Raw genomic sequence first — 17,073 nt, forward strand, 5'->3', positions numbered from 1 at the left:
GAATACGAACGCTTTTCTCCATTTCCTTACCAGGCTAGCGGTACACCTCCCGAGTCCCCAAGAAATGCCTACGAACTGCTCACACTGGAGCTGAACCATTTTCTGCGGTTGTTTTACGACAAGACTGGAGTCATGCCTAACAACAGGGAAATTCAACTCGAGGCCTGCCGTATTATTTTTGCTTCGGAAGTTTCGTCTCCGGAGAGTGACCTATCTACGCAATCTGACTCATGGTTGCGGGACCTAATCACTTCGTCAGAGGAACTCACCCAAGAAGCTCGATTTGGTCCGATAAGGTCCCCCGCTGAAAGTATGATGTCAGTACTCCAAATCAAAGGCAAGCGGAGCCTGTTCGATGGATGCCCGTGCGAGGCACAACTTGAGGACTTTATTGAGAACCAAAAAGCCTCAAACCTCGGCGTTTTCAGCGATCAGGAACTACGAAACGAAGCTTGCAAGATAGTCGCGCGTTTGGGCAAGGCTTGGGGGATGTCCCCTGCTGATTTGGTTGACAACTGGCTAGTCAATCTTATTGGCTCTTCTACCAACTGGCTAACCACCTTTCGGTTGAGGAAAAGTCTCCCTCCATGCAAAGGTTCTATAAAAATGCCGATTGAACTGACGACCGGAACAACATTCCACGCAGAAGTCAGGGAGTCTATGGAAGACCAGAGAATCCATTTCAGGCCCAAAGGCGTCTGGCCACAGTCCCCAGATGAGGGGAATGTCGGCAATGTGGAAACAAGCACTTGTGAAAGAAGCTTGTACAAACCTCTTACCTTGGGCGCCGACAGCATATGGTCTTCGCAACTAGACAAAGCCATCTTTCGGTCATCTTCCAATACCAGTCCCGCGCTGCTTCCGCAAGATCCCGGTCCGCCTTCGCCGATGGAAGTTTCTCTTCCATCCGGGCTTACACTAAACAGCCCGCTTTCATTAGCTGGCCCGCAATGGCAAAGACCTGGAAGTTGCGGGCCAAGTGAGGACAACGTCACACTTGGTAACCCGCCCTCTTTGTCAATGGTCAAAAGAAACTATGCCTTTTTCAATGATGCAAATTTTCACAGGTGGCTGGCGCAGGAATTGCGGCGCTGGATTGCTGCTACAATGTCTCCCAACAACCCAAATTGTCATATCCCATCAGACCAAGAAATCCAGCATCAAGCCCGCTTTATCGTTTACGAGGAGTAAGTACTATCTTACCCCCTTTGTGCTGTTTTGTGAGCAACACCTAAGTTCTGCTAGTGGCGACCCCTGGAATCAAACGTCGGCGGATAACCTCGAGTGGTTGCGACGATTCAAGCGCAGTATTGGTATGCCGTCAAAAGAACCCCAAGGTGCTTAACCGGAGGGATTGGCATGATTTTTCCATGGAGAAATAAAGTATCATTACTATACCAATGAAATTGTGGGAGCCCATTCAAAATATGCCTAGGTATTTTCGTGTTTGAGACTGCGAGCTCTGATGATTTGCTGTCGCTGCAGGATAGATTCGGAGACTGTCGAGCTCTGATCATGCCAGGTTGTCGATGCGTGTGGATAGTTATTTTCCCAAGAGACATTAGTTCCCAAGAAATATTAGCTTCTGCGAAGATTGCTCAATCGCAGTGAAAAATATCTCAAAAGGCATATTAACGATAAGTCCTGGTGGTAACTTGAAGCGAGCGCCTTTCTTTTTGCAGGCTAGAATCTGCGAGGTCCATAAGTGTTGGATTACCCAGCCAGAATACGGGCAGACGGTCAGACCACGGGAAGCGGCAGCAGTCGGGCCTGGAGATTCTAGCTCCGGGCCGCGAACGGTGATATCTTCACAACTACTGCTTCTGCTGGCTGCATCTCTTTTCTTCCTTCTACAACCAATCAATGCAATACCAGTTTTGCTCTTTTCGTTACGTCTGATTTACCACCCGTACGGGTATCCTGTGATACCAACAATAAGTCTCCCAAGCATCGTTCCAGTTGGCCAACAAAAATGACTTTGAACAGACCGTGGTAAAGATATGACATTGTCAGATGTTGTAACCAGGGCCAAGCTATATACCTGAGATCTTAATGAGGCTGGCTTCTCTGGTTTCACTACATCTGATAATGGCAAGACCTGAAAGATCGACACCATTGACATCCACAACCACATCTTTAAACTAACTATTACGGTAAGCATTGAGCAAAGAAATTGAGTGGAGAGAAGATTTCCTAACTACATGTTCTATAACTAATAACCCTAATCATATTCCCATCAAACTGCAGGACAAGTCTATTTTCCTCGCATTTCTTCGTACTCTGGCAATTCCCAGTCCGTAATATTTTCCCGCAAAATCAATTCGCCGAGCACGTTTAACTTCAAAAAAGAGGCCACTCCAAAGATGCTGTTCAGGACGGCAATACCGAATGGTCTCGTCGGCCAAATCTTCCAGATGAGTCCGCCATCTGATACTCCTTCCTGGACCTGGTCCATGAAGGGCCGAAATTTGTTTTCGTAGGCCTTCAGTGCCATTTCAAGTGTATCCTCATTATACTCAGATCCACAATGCTTGCCAATCTCGCCAGCCAAGACATACGCACCTACTACGGCGGAGGTGGTGCCCATCCCGGTCATTGACGACGGGCAGTACGCAGCGTCCCCAACAAGAGCTACATGGCCCTGATACCAAGCTGAGCGTTTAACAAGACCAATCTTCTCACAGTAGAAGTCTTCTGAATTCATCATAGAGTTGAGAATCTCTTCTGCCTGCCAGCCGGCGCCTCTGAATATTTCCGCCACTGCCTTCTTTTCTTCCATGCCGCCTGCCCGACGAGCGTTGTCGAATCGTTCAGAGTCAGTCGTGCACATAAGGTATGCCTGAATCTCGTGAGGACTGTTTCTCCGGGTCATCAAGATTCGGTTTTCGGTGCCGAAGTACATCGTTGCACTGTAGTCCTCTCCCTCTTGCATTCGTCGTGGGATAGTAAAGTACGATATATAGCGACCACTGAGCGGTACGAATGCATCGGCAGCATTGGGTCCATTCATCATCTTTCGGGTGCGTGATCCTTGTCCATCGGCGCCTACCAAGAGGTCAAACTGATGTCTCTCGCCATTCTTGAATAAGACATTAACAGAGCCGTCCTTATCCTCGAAGTGTTCAATCGAGTTTCCAAAGATGTACTTCGCCCTGTCTTTCGTTGCGTCGTGAAAGAGCTGGCAAAGGTCTCCTCTCATGATTTCGAATTCGGTTGTAAAGTTCTGCAGCCCCTTGCCGGATTTGTTGGCTGGAAAATGAGCCCATTCTCTGCTCGAACTGTCTACTACCTTTAGACCCTGCTCGCGAGCAGCCCTGGCGCGGAAGGCCTGCTCAAGGCCCATTCGTTTCATGACCTCGATGCCGTGGCCCCGGAGATCCAGCTGAAGACCCGTGGCTCTTAGATTCGGGAACCATTCGACAACGGTGACGTCGTGACCGAGTTTCGAGAGCCAGAAGGCGAGACAATTGCCTCCAATACCCCCACCGCTGATAAGGATCTTCATGCGGGTCATTCTGAATTTTGTTGTAGCAAAGTAAAGCCGGGCGTCTTAGCCGAATGTGTGAGAAATGTCGTAGGTGATGAGGCGAGAAAGACCTGGGAAGACCATTTATATTGATGATAATTCTTCAAGAAGGAATGTTCAGGTCTCTCTTCTATGTGATATGCAGGGGGTTTAAATAGATGCTCAATTTAATTGATGGATGCTCTTTATCTCCGGATAGATGTTAGCCCCGTGGTATGACCGTCTCGGCCGAGCATGGAAAAGTGGTAAATGGATGCCTACTCTCTTCGGTGACATTTATCTGCTACTGGTTTGCCAATAATCGATACTTGTAGCATTTGGTATCTATGTTGTCCTTCTGCTTTCCCATATAATGACGAAAATGACGGAACGCACGAATGAACGAAAGGCTCAGGTGCTGAACTCTGACCGCAAACTTGTGGGATGGCGAGGTCTTAGGCCCAACGGCATTTACATGGTGCAATCAGATTTTAATTTCAAGATATCTAACGATATGAGGCAGAAAAATCCGTATCTGGGAAGAATTCCAAATCCCAATCTAATCCAAGCCCTCGTTCCACGTCTTCAAATCCGTAAGATCCCAGGCCTTGGTTGTCAATATATGGCGAGGGTGAGGAGACATTATCGGCCTGTGCTTTTAGTATAGCAAGGCTGAACTCCAATGATTCTTTTGCGCTCTGTGCCATCTTCAAGTCCCCCTGAGTACCAGCCTCAATCGCTTCAGCTTGTGCCATCATCATGCTTAGAAACAGGTGTCCTTTGATGTTTGTCTCGCCTCTCCGTAATCGCTCTGCATATATTTCAATCGTGTCTTCCATGGCTTGCTTAAGCGCATCCCTGTGACGAGTGTTACAGTGAAGGGTTCCATCAAGACGCCGAGCTTCTGTCTGAGCGATGAACTCGAGGCCGATCATTGACGTTGCGTATCTAATTCCTTCCTTAAACAAACCTCCTGCAACCTTCATAAGATGAGAGAATCGGTCATCTGGTTCGGGTGAAACTATGGCCATTGCAGCGTCCAAACCTGCCTTAAGCGAGTAATGAAACAGAGGGTTAGTTCGTGCTTTGCTTGCAAATGGGCAATGCAGGGGGATCATGAAGCGACGCAATAAAAGATCGAGAACGTTGCGATGAAACGTTGATACACCATGATGATCATTTCGCCTCAGGAAACAAGCTTTCGCTCTATATGCATCGGTGAGCGCTAAGTCTAACGCAAGGACGTCATTATAGGAGAGATCAGAGTGCAGACCGTTCAGCAGTTGCAGAACCCGCAGGCGAATTGGCAATGAGTCCAGTAAAATGAGCTGGAGAGACGTCTCGGTGTAATTTGTCTTTGGGTGTGGCTGAAGCTCGGTTGTCGACTCGTTTATCTCATCGTCGTTGATGTTGGACGGTGCCTCTGTGTCAAATTCGTTGAAGGAGATTCTAGGTGGCATTGCTGAATCCAAAGATGACTGGACAGCGAATTCAAGTATGGTAGCCCAGAGTCTTCTCCGAATCTCAGCATGCAGAGTGGACATTGTCGGCAGATACTTGGGGTCACGATGTAAGCCTATTTGCATGGCTATGTTGAAGAGTGACCCCATTGATAACCAAATCAGGTCCCCTCCAACAGAAAATATCTGCCTTGCCAGTATTGTCAGACAGTGGACTTGGAGCCCATTGATACTCAGGCGATCCTTCTCCAACGGCCCGGATAACCACATCTGGGCAGCATAGACCCATTGAAGAACCATGTCCCGGAATCCTGTGTCAATTTCTCCGGGATCATGTAGACTAGATCCTATTCCGATGACAAGAAGTGTCTTAAGGCGCAATTCATTCGTGGCGGTTTCCGGACTGGCCCAATATTTCTGATAGTCGGCCCAGAACGTGGGCACATGTAGGATTCGATGCGTCGATTCAAAAGATGACAAGTAAAGGTTTGTCATCTTGTCCGCAGTCTCGCGATCTGGGATTTGAAGACTGAATTTAGGGCTTGCCAGACTTCTGCTCGGCCGCCCTCTCTTGATGTTCCTTGCCAGATTCTTGCATTCGTGGATAAGGTTCCCAGCCTGGACAGCCAGTGCTTCAGTTTCAGTGTCATTAAACGAAGGTGCTTCGCCGTTGGTACCAGCATTGATGTAAGATTTGTAACAGTCAAACACAGTCTGAAACTTTGAAAGAGTTAGTCAAGAGTTTTGCAGCAACAATCACTGAACAGTACCTCTTGAGCCTCTCCCATCCAATCGCTCCATCTCCAGATCCTAGTCTTCTTCAACATCACTCGCGAGTCTGAATGTTGGGCTAGGTCATCATGAGAAGCCTCGAATTGCCCGCTGATGGGACTGGACGCCAAGGATTTTTCGACTCTGAGTATCCGTTGTAGAAGATGGCGAAGATTTGGTTCTGGGTCCAAGGCCGGATTTGGTGGCACGAGAGTATTGCCGTCGAGACTGTTCGGAGTGCTGCGACGGGGCAGGGCTAGGTGGACTGCCCGAGAATCCGGTAAGATATCGCCGTTGTTTTTATGTCCCCTATTTGAGTTGATCTCCAGCGTCTGGGCTGCGGGCGAGTTTGCTTGGACTGGTGGGCTGGTCGGAGTACCCCACGAATTTCCACGTTGGGACGGCTGCTGAATAGCAGGCTCTCTGCTATACGTTCGGTAGGTACACTGCAATTTCGAAGAGACGCAATGTTTACACGGTTCAGTGCGGTCGCACTTGATCTTGCGGCGTCGGCATTCGAGACACGACAGTGCGGGTCTTCTACGGCGTCGCGTAGATTGCTCCATGGAGGTTTTCAGGGGTCTTTCGGCCGTATGACTGTGGATGGCTCTTTCAAGCGGTGATACGAATTCAAATGAGACGCAGCATATTCCGAACGCGAAGTTGTAGTCATTGAACGGACATAAGCGGGATGCCGTTCTCGGCCGTAAGCGAAAATGCCGTGACACCCTCCACCATAAAGCCGCTTATGGCCGTTAAGGTATGAAACTCGGGATGGTGAGTCAGCTTTTATGGTTGCTGGAATAACGCTCTTGTAATGACATGAAGAATATTAACGTCAAAATACACTTGGTAATCATACAACCAATAATAATAGACCACTCCCCAACTAAATGGACGAATTTAATTAGTACGCATAGACTCTGAACGTATAAATTCGATTAGGTCCATCCTATTATCTCATGTAACGACTTGAACTTAACCCAATGAATAGCAGGTCCGCGACTAAAGGCCACGCGATTACGTGGCTTTGTTGGTTGTATAAAAGCCTCTGCAATGGGCCAACTTACTGCGCCATTTAATTCTATTTGATGAGCGAGCTTTCTTTTACTTACAAGAAGATTCAACGGGAATCAAGCATCCAGCGGGAGCAATCTGATACAATCTACATGGTACCAGTTACACAGCACATGCACCAAGCCCCAACCAAGTGCAGCAACCCCAGTGTATAGATTTCGTTAACGTGCACAGTACCTTGAAAACTGGCATTGCGACTTGACATCTAACAAAGCTGGCGAGCTTCAACCACAAGTTCTGAGCTTATGGTCTCGTAGGATCTTCTGGAGATACAGCCAGCCATTTGTATGTTGCGAGGTTGCAACATTGATTGAAACGCGAACCTGGTCTTCGCTGTCATTGAAGTAGATGCTGTGCATACCTTATGGAATCAAGGCGCTGAGGCATTCACCACCTTACACCATTTCAATTTTTGCCCTTGCCTAATGGGAAACAGGTAGGATGGCCGAAGATAAAATGATATGTGCAAAGTCGAAACCGAGCTCTAATTATTAATAGATACAAATTCCTGGCAGCACAGTCATGCAATGCGACGCTATAATTAAGGCCATTAACTAATGATAGTAGGCTCGAACACGTCCTCCAAGACATCGACAACACCGCTCATCCAACTGTCCCAGGATTTAGGATCGTTCTCGTCCTTGAAAAATTTCAGCCATCTTAGAAGGATACGGTAAGATCCCTTCTTCAGTCCCAAGCCCCTCGAAGCGGTGACATCCAAAATGCTATACGACCAGTCAATCTGGTAGTTGGTTTGTGGAAGCCACCCCTGTAGGACCTGTGTAGAACCGAGAATGGGAACACCTGCTATGGTGCCATTCTCCATCATTGCGGTCTCTGTGAGATTGTCCAGCTTGACATCAGGGTCGAAGCCGTACCAAGTTGGTGTAAAGTTGGTGCTGGCGCGAACAATGTCGAGACGGAACTTCCAAAGAGGTTGAAGAGATGTAAAGTAAACGACAGGGTAATCAGGGTATTTGAACGAGAAAGACCGATAATTGCCCAAGTCTGTCTTGTCACTGTTTGCAAAGACCTGTGGATAAGATAGAGGATCACGGGCGGGTGTCAGGGCATTGGCCCGCTGCTCTTCTGTAAGGGGTTCCAACCCAACGACCGGCGTGCTGCTATAGTTGTATGCCGGTCCCACATAGGGGATGGTGAAAGTCTCGTTGACAGAGGAGGCAATGCCAATGAAACCGGAAAAGATAGGCACCAGGCTTGCGTCCACATCAGAAGGGGGGGTAACCAGGAAAGACACGTTCTGTGAGCCGCCCGCAGGAATTGTAACCTGATCACCGCCGGTGAAAGCAACCTTGGCTGAGAAGGACTGGGCAATGTAGCCAACCCGTGCAGAACGAGCCGCGCCTTCTGAGAAAGACACCGCGCCGCCTGCGGGAATGTTTGTGAGGTCGTAGGTTACATCGTTGTCTGAAGGGTTTTCGATGGTGAAGAATGATTCGTAGCTGTCCACCAGCTTGAACTCGCCTGGCGAAACGGCCGATTTCGAAAACAGAGCATCGTAAGCTTGAACCAAGCCTGCACCTTGCTGGATGGCAGGAGCCACGACGTCGAAGTCCGCCATATTGATTTGCGTGGCTGTTGTTTGCATGAGTTGGAAAATTTCGTCTACAGACAAGGTAGGGTGCCGAGATTTGATCAAGGCATAGACACCAGAAATGTATGGTGTTGCCATTGACGTTCCGCTGATAATGCCGTAGCCACCGCTATTTTCCATGAGAGGGAAAGTTGCTAGGATCATTCCGCCAGGCGCCGCCAGATTAGGCTTGAAAGCAAAGTCTGCGTTGGGACCTGAATGCTTATTAGATTTTGCAATGTAAGACGGCCAAATGGCGGGTGCCTAAAACATACCAATACTGCTAAAATTATTCGGGGAACCGCCGCCTGGTTGATCTACCAGAAGCGGCGTTTGGGACTGAACAAGCAACTTGTAAGTCCCCGGGTTCTTTGCCGCGTTGAAGAGAGTCTCGTCGATCGTGCTTCCCATCGAATAGACTGACCCGTCGCTAGTCAAGGACGGCGTGGGTACGGCGTGGCCTTCTATGAAGATATTTTTGACCGTGGGATCTGGGTACGTGATAACTCGAGTGTAGTTGGCAGCGGACGCATAAGACTGGATCTGTGTCGGCGAGCAAGAAGACCCTCTCTTCACAGCAACAATGTAGTTGGAAATCGGCCCAGAGAGGCTGTTGGCTGGCGGATAGTCGGACGCAGAACATCCAAAGTTGTAATTCGTCGTGTTCCTACCTGCCCAAGCAACGGGATACTCCCCCTCTGGGAAGGGGTACAAGGCGCCGTAACGAAATTCAGCGCCGTTGGAGTCTCGGATGGGGTATGTTGGAACCTTTGAGTTCTCCACCGACGCAACGCCGAGAGCATCGTCCGCTCCACCCGGTAGATTGATGGAGAACATTCCCTGAGTGCCCGAGTTGCCAGCAGCTGCAATGACGGCCACGCCTTTTGCCTTTAGGGCGGCAACCGCTGCCGGGAGGGGTGTATTAGGATAGCCGGACCAGGTGCCGAATTCGCCGATAGAATAACTGACAATATCGGCACCCTCATCGACGGCTTTCTGCATAGCGGCAATAATGGCATCCTCAGACGCATATCCGGTGCACCCAAAGACTCGGTACATGCCCAGAGTTGCCCGAGGAGCGACCCCCACGAGGCCGGCAAACATGGAGGCATTCGAAGGAACCTCCATTCCGATGATGCCAGCGACGTGAGTGCCGTGGAAGCCCTCGTAGCAGCCGGGCCTGGGGTCCGGACTGGGGTTCGGGGTGAACCCGGAGTCGCCTCCGTACCCGTCGCCAACAAAGTCGTACCCGAACTCGACTTTGCAGCCCTTGCCGAAGCAGCCTCCTAAGGCGGGGTTCAAATAGTCAATGCCGGTATCGATGACGGCTATGCGTACGCCCTCGCCCAGAATGCCCTCGCCGTGAACGCGGTCGACGCCCGTCATGGCGTGCGGGGTGTTCCAGTCAATCTTCAGGTCTCTTGAGAGTACGGGCTTTGTCCGGAGCTTGCCATCACCGCTGGAACTCTGTGGAGTAGGATTCCGACTCGCAACAGTAGGCGGTGACTTGTTTCCTGCGGCCCGGTACGGATGCGCCATCCGCTGCACCGGGGTGACATTTTCAACACCTGGGAGAAGCCGCAGCTTTTCCGCGTGAGCATCGTCCTCGAGAGAGACCGATACGCCGTAGAACACGCTCTTGTCGCGGAACTCGTACCGAACCTGTACGGGAATGGACAACTCGGCCGCCCTTTCGATGAATGTCTCGGGACTGACGTTAGGCCCATCGGTCGTTGAGTGTTTGGAAAGCTCAACGAAATAGGTCTTCGGCACGGCTTGCGAGGCGACCGCAGTGAAGGAGCATACCGCCGCTACTATGAGGTGCCTAAGCGGACGCATCGTGAATGCAAGCCTCGGCCGGAATACCTGCGGTATGGTCAGAAGACAGCTCGTCTATAACTTCTTACAGACTTTGACGGTCAACGTTTTACCTCACAATGTGTTTATTTGCAAAAAATGAGCTCTCTACAACCATCGTTTTGTTGTCTCCTTGTCGTACCTATAAACGCGAATCCGAACTAGCCGCCTGTGGGCCGCCCAAAAAGGGCGGGTCTTTTTCTCGTATTGGGAGATCGCAATAACAAAGGCTGTACCTATTCCTTGTCAGATGACACTCAACGGCTCATAGCCAGGGGTTTAAAGGCCGCTAATTCCGCAGAGAGGCGCGTACTACGGCAACACTCCGCACTTTAAGAGGAAATAGCTCGGACTCTAAACTTCGGATACCAGCCTCAAAGTAAAGTCTGGAGGCGTATATTTCCAGGCTTCTCAAGTATCTAACAACGGTTTAGTAGTGAGAATTGCATAGATCGGCTACCTATCAACACGCTTATAGGGAAACTCAGTGATAATGGAATGGCTTCCCAGTCCCCTATCAACAGCTGCATTGAGAGCTCCCTATTGTGCAGATGCAGCTCGGTTGGTATGCGGCGCGTCTACAGGGATATTCCGGCTTTATAGTCTGCGATCAGTCCAGTTTACGTACGCCGCATTCGGATAGTTCGTCGGACCTTTGATACACGGTTTAATCAGCCAAGAGACCATGCAGAACTCCTCAGGTACGTAAACATTTTGAGATGTGACAAAGCAATTTCAGGCTAATAAATGATTAGTTATCAAATCAATCGTAATCTATCCTGTGCCTCGGCGCCAGCAGATGAATCTCCTCTTCTTCGCTCGGCAGTGACTTCGTTTTGGAACTGGAGCCATTGGTTTCCGTGGTCTACGGCAGACGGCACTGCGCAGGAACCTCCGACGGTGCTGTGGGAGAACAGAGAGAGAGCCGAAGGAGCAAACCCGTTCAGGTTCCAGACCGGTTAGTTGTACACGTGAATACCTTTGGGGAAAGGGGGGAGCTTGGCCTCGAGGTCGGGCCAAGTGCCCGACGATGCGAGGGGATGACGCCGGCACGAAAGACGAGACCGGCAATGCCTGGCCGTCATCGCCCGGCCCTTGGCGTACCAGCGAATACGCAGGAAAGATATGCGGTCATCCCCATTTACGTGATTTCCTATAAAAGGGTAAAGCGGTATCGCTGAAGGGAAAGGATATGGTTTCTGGCTCACCCGGCTCTGATCCACGCGACGACGAGCGAACAGCAAGCTCTTCTACTGACCCCACGATTTACGGCAACGCGGGGGGTTATTGAAGTAACATCAATCCTGAGAGTTACACGTGCAGCTCATATACATAAGAGCAAACGCACGGAGAATCCAACGCGTGGAAATACTAAGAATTAAGTTCTATTCATCAGACTCATTACGCCAAACGACACACTCTTGGACAGCAACAAAAACCACCAACCAAAACCCCCTCTCAACTCTGTCTCACCTCCTCTCGGCCTCCTCGGCCGCGAGCTCGTCCCCGTCCATCCAAATCTCGTGCCCGTCCCCCTCCCAGACCAGCAGGCTCGCCACGACGCCCATCATCGCGACCCCGGCCAGCCCCCACCACACGGCGCCGACGACGCCGTTGGCCAGGCCCTGGCCGTACAGGTACCCGCACAGCACCGGGCCGATGGTCCTCGCGGCGCTGCTCACGCTCTGGCCCAGCCCGTGGATCGTGCCCAGGACGCTCGGGTGCGGGGTGCAGTTGTTGATCAGGATGGTCTGGCCGGGCAGGGCGAAGGTGCGGCCGAGGACCTGGAAGAGGAGGACGCCGACGATGGCGAACCAGATGGCGGGCCCGCCCTTGGGCCCCGGCGGCGGCGCGGCGGCCGTGGTGGGCACGACGGCGAGGTAGGGGACGAGGAAGTAGGTGACGGGGAACATGTACAGGAACAGGCGCCAGGCGCGGACGGTGCCGAGGTGCGCCGAGAGGCGCGGGTAGACGAAGAGCTGCAGGCTGATGCCGATGACGCCCAGGACCGCCATGGCCATGCCCACCGACTGCGGCGCCATGCCCAGGCCGCCGGAGAAGCGGAAGGGGAGGTGCGAGGGCGCCGTCGAGGTCGGCGTCGAGAGGAAGACGAACCAGAGCGAGTTGAAGGTGCCGACGTGGAACGCCAGCAGGAAGTGCGCCGCGAAGGTCAGGACGACGTTGCGGGTGAAGATGCGCCGGAAGGGCAGGCGGTGGCGGTACCGCGGCCTCGGCTTCTGCTTCGGCGGCGCCGTCGACTCGGGGGACATCTCGACGTCGACGTCGGTGGTGCTGGCGGAGCTGGAGTGGAGCGGGGTGTACGCCGCGTCGCCCGCCCCGGGGCGGCGGCGGGCGAACAGCCGGCGGATGAGGGCGGCGATGCTGGACCCGACGCGGGAGCCGAGGTCCGGGCCCTCTTCGCGGAGGGCGTCGTGCGTCTCCTCGAGGCACAGCCAGACGGAGATGGCCGCGCAGCAGAGAAAGACGGCGCTGAGCAGGTTGGGCGCCGCGTAGGGGTACTTTCTGAAGAACGCCACGTCGCCGAAGAGGGAAGGGTAGCTGCCCGCAGGGTCGGAGAGGAGGCCGCCCAGGATGGGCCCGATGATGACGCCGATGTTGAAGGTCATGGGGAGGAGGATGAAGGCGCGGGCCTGGAACTTCTTTTCGCGGACGATCTCGCTGATCCTGCCATGGCGTTAGCATTGTGATTCCCCTTGAACCCATCAAATGAATTGCAGGTCAGCGGTGTGTGTGGACGCAAATGACGTACATTGTCCTAAGCACGCCGACGTTTCCATTCGTCGCGCCGCCGATGCAGCGAAAGAAGAGCGCCTGCGCAAACGTCCTCGAGAACCCGAAGCCGATGCAGGAGAGACACGTCCCGATGAGCCCGATCATGAGCACCGTCTTGCGCCCGAAGCGCTTCGAGTCCGCGAGGCGGCCCCAGACCATGGCGGTGATGAACTGCGCCGCTGTGAAGGAGGCGTGCAGCACACCCGCCTGGCTCGAGATGACGGAGTCTGGGAGTGTGGGGTCGAACCACTTGAGTTGGTAGAACATGTACGACTGGGAGGGTCTGTCAGCGATCAAAATCCTTTGAACTCTGTGTAGTGAACATCTCGTTGTCTCTGGTGAGATGAGAGGCAAGGAAGCGAGTTCCGGGGCCCGGGGTCCAAGTTGCGGAACGTACTTGCAAAGAAGTCTGAACAAGAGGCTCGCTCAGCCTCGTGAGCGTAATGACAAGCAACTGCTGTTTGCGCGGCAAGTCGCGCCACGCAACCGGCTTCGGCTTTTCGGGCTTGACGGGCGATGGGGGGATCGATCCGGAGAGCGGCGCGTCGACAGCTTCGACCTCGGCCAGCGCGCCGTCCATCTGGTTCAGCATGGGCGTGTCCTCGTCCGCGTCGCTGCCCGAGTCATCTTCCCTTTCGGTGTCTGCATCTTCATCGGGATACTGCAGCACCACCGGCTCGTCTTCCGGGCGTGGTGGCATTTGGGACCTACAGGTTGTCTATCTCACCGACGGCAACTGTTCCAGCGCGACGGCGGCGGGATGTACTTTGTGCTTGACGTTCTGGGCAAGGCTAGACTAACGGATACGATTGAAGCGATGAAGGGTGAAAGCCTTTGAACGATTAGGGACACCGAGAAGCGATTCCGAAAATGAACATTATCCAATCGGCCAAAGGTAATTGGTAGAGAGATGCTAGAAAGAGGTTGCCGGCGAGGATGGGAACCTCAAGGAGGAAAAAAAGAGTGGACGTTCAGAAAACCGACGGGGAAATCCCGTTGGCCGGGACGGACTCCAGCCGTGCGGCAAGGCAAGCAACCAACGAGACGGATAAGACTTGCCGCCGCCGCCTCAAGATACAAGGGGCCAGCATGCACGCAAGAGTCAGCCGCCAAGCCGGTACCTTTTTTTTCCCCTTCACCATCAAGCATTCAAAGTGCTGCAAACCCGCGCCTTTTGGCGGTCGCGTGTCACTGTATTCTAGACCGCTTGACGCAGGCAGTGGATAGCTGGCGCGGGAAGTGGCGACCACGAAACGCCGATGACGGCGCCGGGGCCCCGGCGCGATTTGCTTCTTCGACGGCGGGGCCTTTTTCTGGAGACAGCACAGGCCGTTGGTATTACAGTTGCGGAGGCCGGGAGACGTCCGGGTCGGGCCTGTGAGCTACGGAGACCGAAGGATTCACTTTTCCAATCGAATTCAACAAACCTCGGAGCGTACCGCTTCAATTTCGACATCTTGCAAGCCCAGGACATCAAAGGAGCTCCCGTGCGCGATGGTATTATTGAACTACAAGGTTGAATGGGGGTTCCACCAGCGTTCAAACCGGTAAATGTCGCAATCTGCCGAATCGGTGCCGAGCGCAACCATTATGTTCGGCCACGCTCCATGGCCGGAAAACTAGTTTTTTTACTAAGAACGGCAACATGCACGCATGGTATTCGTTGTCTGTGTTCAAATGGTATCGGAATTAGACGAGTCAAGTCGTCAATCAACGACATACCTCCTGGCGTTCAGCCAGCCGCACAAATACATTACATATACATATGTTCCGCTTCAACGCAAGTCGGAAGCAACCGAGGCAAAACCCAGACCGACGCTCGTTGCTTTTTGGTTCATTCACTGTCGTTCACCTCTCCCCCGCGACGTCCAGAGTGCAAAGCACGGTCGTGTAGGCGGTAGAGCTGCATTCCATCTCGTGTTCTACACCATTTCCCGCGGCTGCTGCGCTGAGCTCATGTCGTTGCTCCGGTAGTCGCGGCTACCGCTCCGCTCCTTGGATGGTTGCATCGGATCGGCCACCATGCTCGTCAATCCGATGGTTTGGTTCTGGTGAGAAGGAGGCTGGTACGCCGGCGGGGCGCCGCTGTAGGCATAGCCGCCATGCGTGGGGGGCTGGCGCCAAGGCTCCGGGTTGTAGCCGCCCGCAGGCTGGTTTCCGAACTTGCCGGGCATCCGGCGGCTGAGCCAGGTTCGCCCGAAGGAAAAGAAGAGAGAGACGCCAAACATGAAGATGACGAGAGCGGCGAGGAAGTAGTTGAACTTGCGGTTCAAGGCAAAGGAGAAGCCACTAACAAGGTTAGCTTACGCGACACTGGACACGACGGTGCGCGAACGTACATGAAGGCATTGCAGGTGCCAAGGGCAATGACAATGTGGCCGAGCCAGACATGGATGGTCTTGTAAATGGTCGGCTGCTGTGTCTTTTTGAACTTTTGGTGGTGCAAAAAGCCGATGGCGAACTGGGCCATCAAGAAAGCAACCACGATGAAACCGATGATCTGGTGAGCCGAGTTGAAGCCGCGAGACTACTCCCCGCATTAGCAATCTTCCATTGCCAAGGTAAAATGCCGGCACTTACACGCTGGTACCAGAAACTGGTGAGAATTCCGAGCACGAAACCCACGATAACGAGGAGCAGGGCAACGCCTTGGTTGAGAGCGTGCCATCGCACCATGTCACCAAGACGCAGAAGCACCACGCCGATAGGCAAAAGCAAGGCCAGTGCACCGACCATGAGGATTGCATGGAAGATGGACTTGTAGTCCCTCCTTCCGTCGTTGGCAGAGACCTGGTTCGTGCCCTCGTTGACCGAGTCGTCCTTGAGCACCGGTGCGTCGCCGGGACCTATCGTGCGCTTCATGTTGATCGTGAACCGTCCAAACTCCTCGTGGAACCTGACAGACTTGTCAGGTTTGTTGGAATAGAACGATCCCTTGGGGCCGACAGCGTAAATGGCCTTTTGGTTCTCGTTGGACACGTCAACCCATCCTCCAGGCCAGCTTCTGCAGTGGGCGGTGCACCGAGCGCTGAAGAACATGGAGCCGTTGAAGACGCCGGTGCCGGAGAGAACCTCCCACTGCATATGGTCGTAGTATGTCGGCTCGTAGTTGCCATAGGCCACGCGGGGCGAGAATGTGACGCCGGAGCCAGTCTCGTCGCGGTAGATCATGAAGATCAAGCTGCCCTGCATGCGATCCTGGCCGATGCCGATGGCCGCCCATGTGCGGTCGATGGGAGCGCGCATCGTGAAGAAGACATCCTCGCCGCTATTCTCGGGGACTGTGAAGCCGAAGGCGACGTTGTTTTCGGGGGCGACGAAGGTCGATTGGCCCAGGTCGGGCGAGCTGGAGGTTTGTCCCAAGGCGGGAGCAGCGAACGCAGCTACAGCAAGAGTAGCATGTCAGCGGGGTTCCTCAAGATCCAAAGGATCTGCCAATAGCTTGTCTGGGATCTAGTTTTGGACCTCCAGGGAAGCTAGCTTTCTGTCGTGCCACTCGAAGAAGGAAGCGTTTGTTTGGAGCCAGTGGACGGCGGGATTGCGGATCGAGAGAATCGGCAGGTCGCCAATAGGAGAAAGCGCAAATAAGCAGCTGTGGGGGAGCACTAACCTGCAGCAAGGGCGGCGCGCCCAATATTGGAGAACAGCATCGTCGCAAGTTTTGGTCGTCGTGGTGGCAGCCGGGGCGCCTTATCGTCGATCGCAAACAGTGGTCGATGAGTTGGTGATGCGATGGCTTGACGGGAAGGATGGAGGATGGTGGAAGAAAAAGCCGACGGCCACAAGGGGAGAGAGAGGGGAACGTCAGAGGGAGGGAAAGCAAGAGACGCAAATTACTTCTCGATTGAGCGAGGCAGGTCGGCCAGAAATGTCATGGAAGGTCACTTGGCGTACAACGTGTGTCCATAGCTGATAAAAAGGCACGTCTTGGCACCTCCAGGTGCGTAATAAAGACCGTCTCCCCCAAAGGCACAGCGCCCTCCTCCCCTTCAGGCTCCCTCTTTGTCTCTCTCTCT

General features: G+C 53.1%; 4 protein-coding genes across 4 annotated transcripts; all 4 read right to left on the bottom strand.

Annotated features, from left to right (window-relative positions):
• Window positions 1-2,254: 2,254 nt before the first annotated feature.
• Window positions 2,255-3,514, bottom strand: EsH8_V_000624 (uncharacterized protein; the record flags this gene model as incomplete). Its single annotated transcript, XM_083273140.1, has 1 exon — window positions 2,255-3,514. The coding sequence occupies one exon, from the start codon at window positions 3,512-3,514 to the stop codon at window positions 2,255-2,257; it is 1,260 nt and encodes a 419-aa protein (XP_083125855.1).
• Window positions 3,515-7,363: 3,849 nt separating this feature from the next.
• EsH8_V_000625 (S8 family peptidase) lies at window positions 7,364-10,246 on the bottom strand (the record flags this gene model as incomplete). The annotated part of the gene is made up of 2 exons (XM_083273141.1): window positions 7,364-8,622; window positions 8,683-10,246. The coding sequence occupies 2 exons, from the start codon at window positions 10,244-10,246 to the stop codon at window positions 7,364-7,366; spliced, it is 2,823 nt and encodes a 940-aa protein (XP_083125856.1).
• Window positions 10,247-11,733: 1,487 nt separating this feature from the next.
• EsH8_V_000626 (MFS transporter) lies at window positions 11,734-13,757 on the bottom strand (the record flags this gene model as incomplete). The annotated part of the gene is made up of 3 exons (XM_083273142.1): window positions 11,734-12,949; window positions 13,035-13,330; window positions 13,455-13,757. 3 exons carry the CDS (start codon window positions 13,755-13,757, stop codon window positions 11,734-11,736), a joined length of 1,815 nt encoding a protein of 604 aa, XP_083125857.1.
• Window positions 13,758-14,979: 1,222 nt separating this feature from the next.
• EsH8_V_000627 (uncharacterized protein) lies at window positions 14,980-16,707 on the bottom strand (the record flags this gene model as incomplete). The annotated part of the gene is made up of 4 exons (XM_083273143.1): window positions 14,980-15,346; window positions 15,397-15,584; window positions 15,638-16,440; window positions 16,668-16,707. 4 exons carry the CDS (start codon window positions 16,705-16,707, stop codon window positions 14,980-14,982), a joined length of 1,398 nt encoding a protein of 465 aa, XP_083125858.1.
• Between the last annotated feature and the right edge of the window lie 366 nt (window positions 16,708-17,073).

Source organism: Colletotrichum jinshuiense, chromosome 5 (genome assembly GCF_051148585.1).
Source record: "Colletotrichum jinshuiense chromosome 5, complete sequence".
Classification (NCBI taxonomy): domain Eukaryota; kingdom Fungi; phylum Ascomycota; class Sordariomycetes; order Glomerellales; family Glomerellaceae; genus Colletotrichum; species Colletotrichum jinshuiense.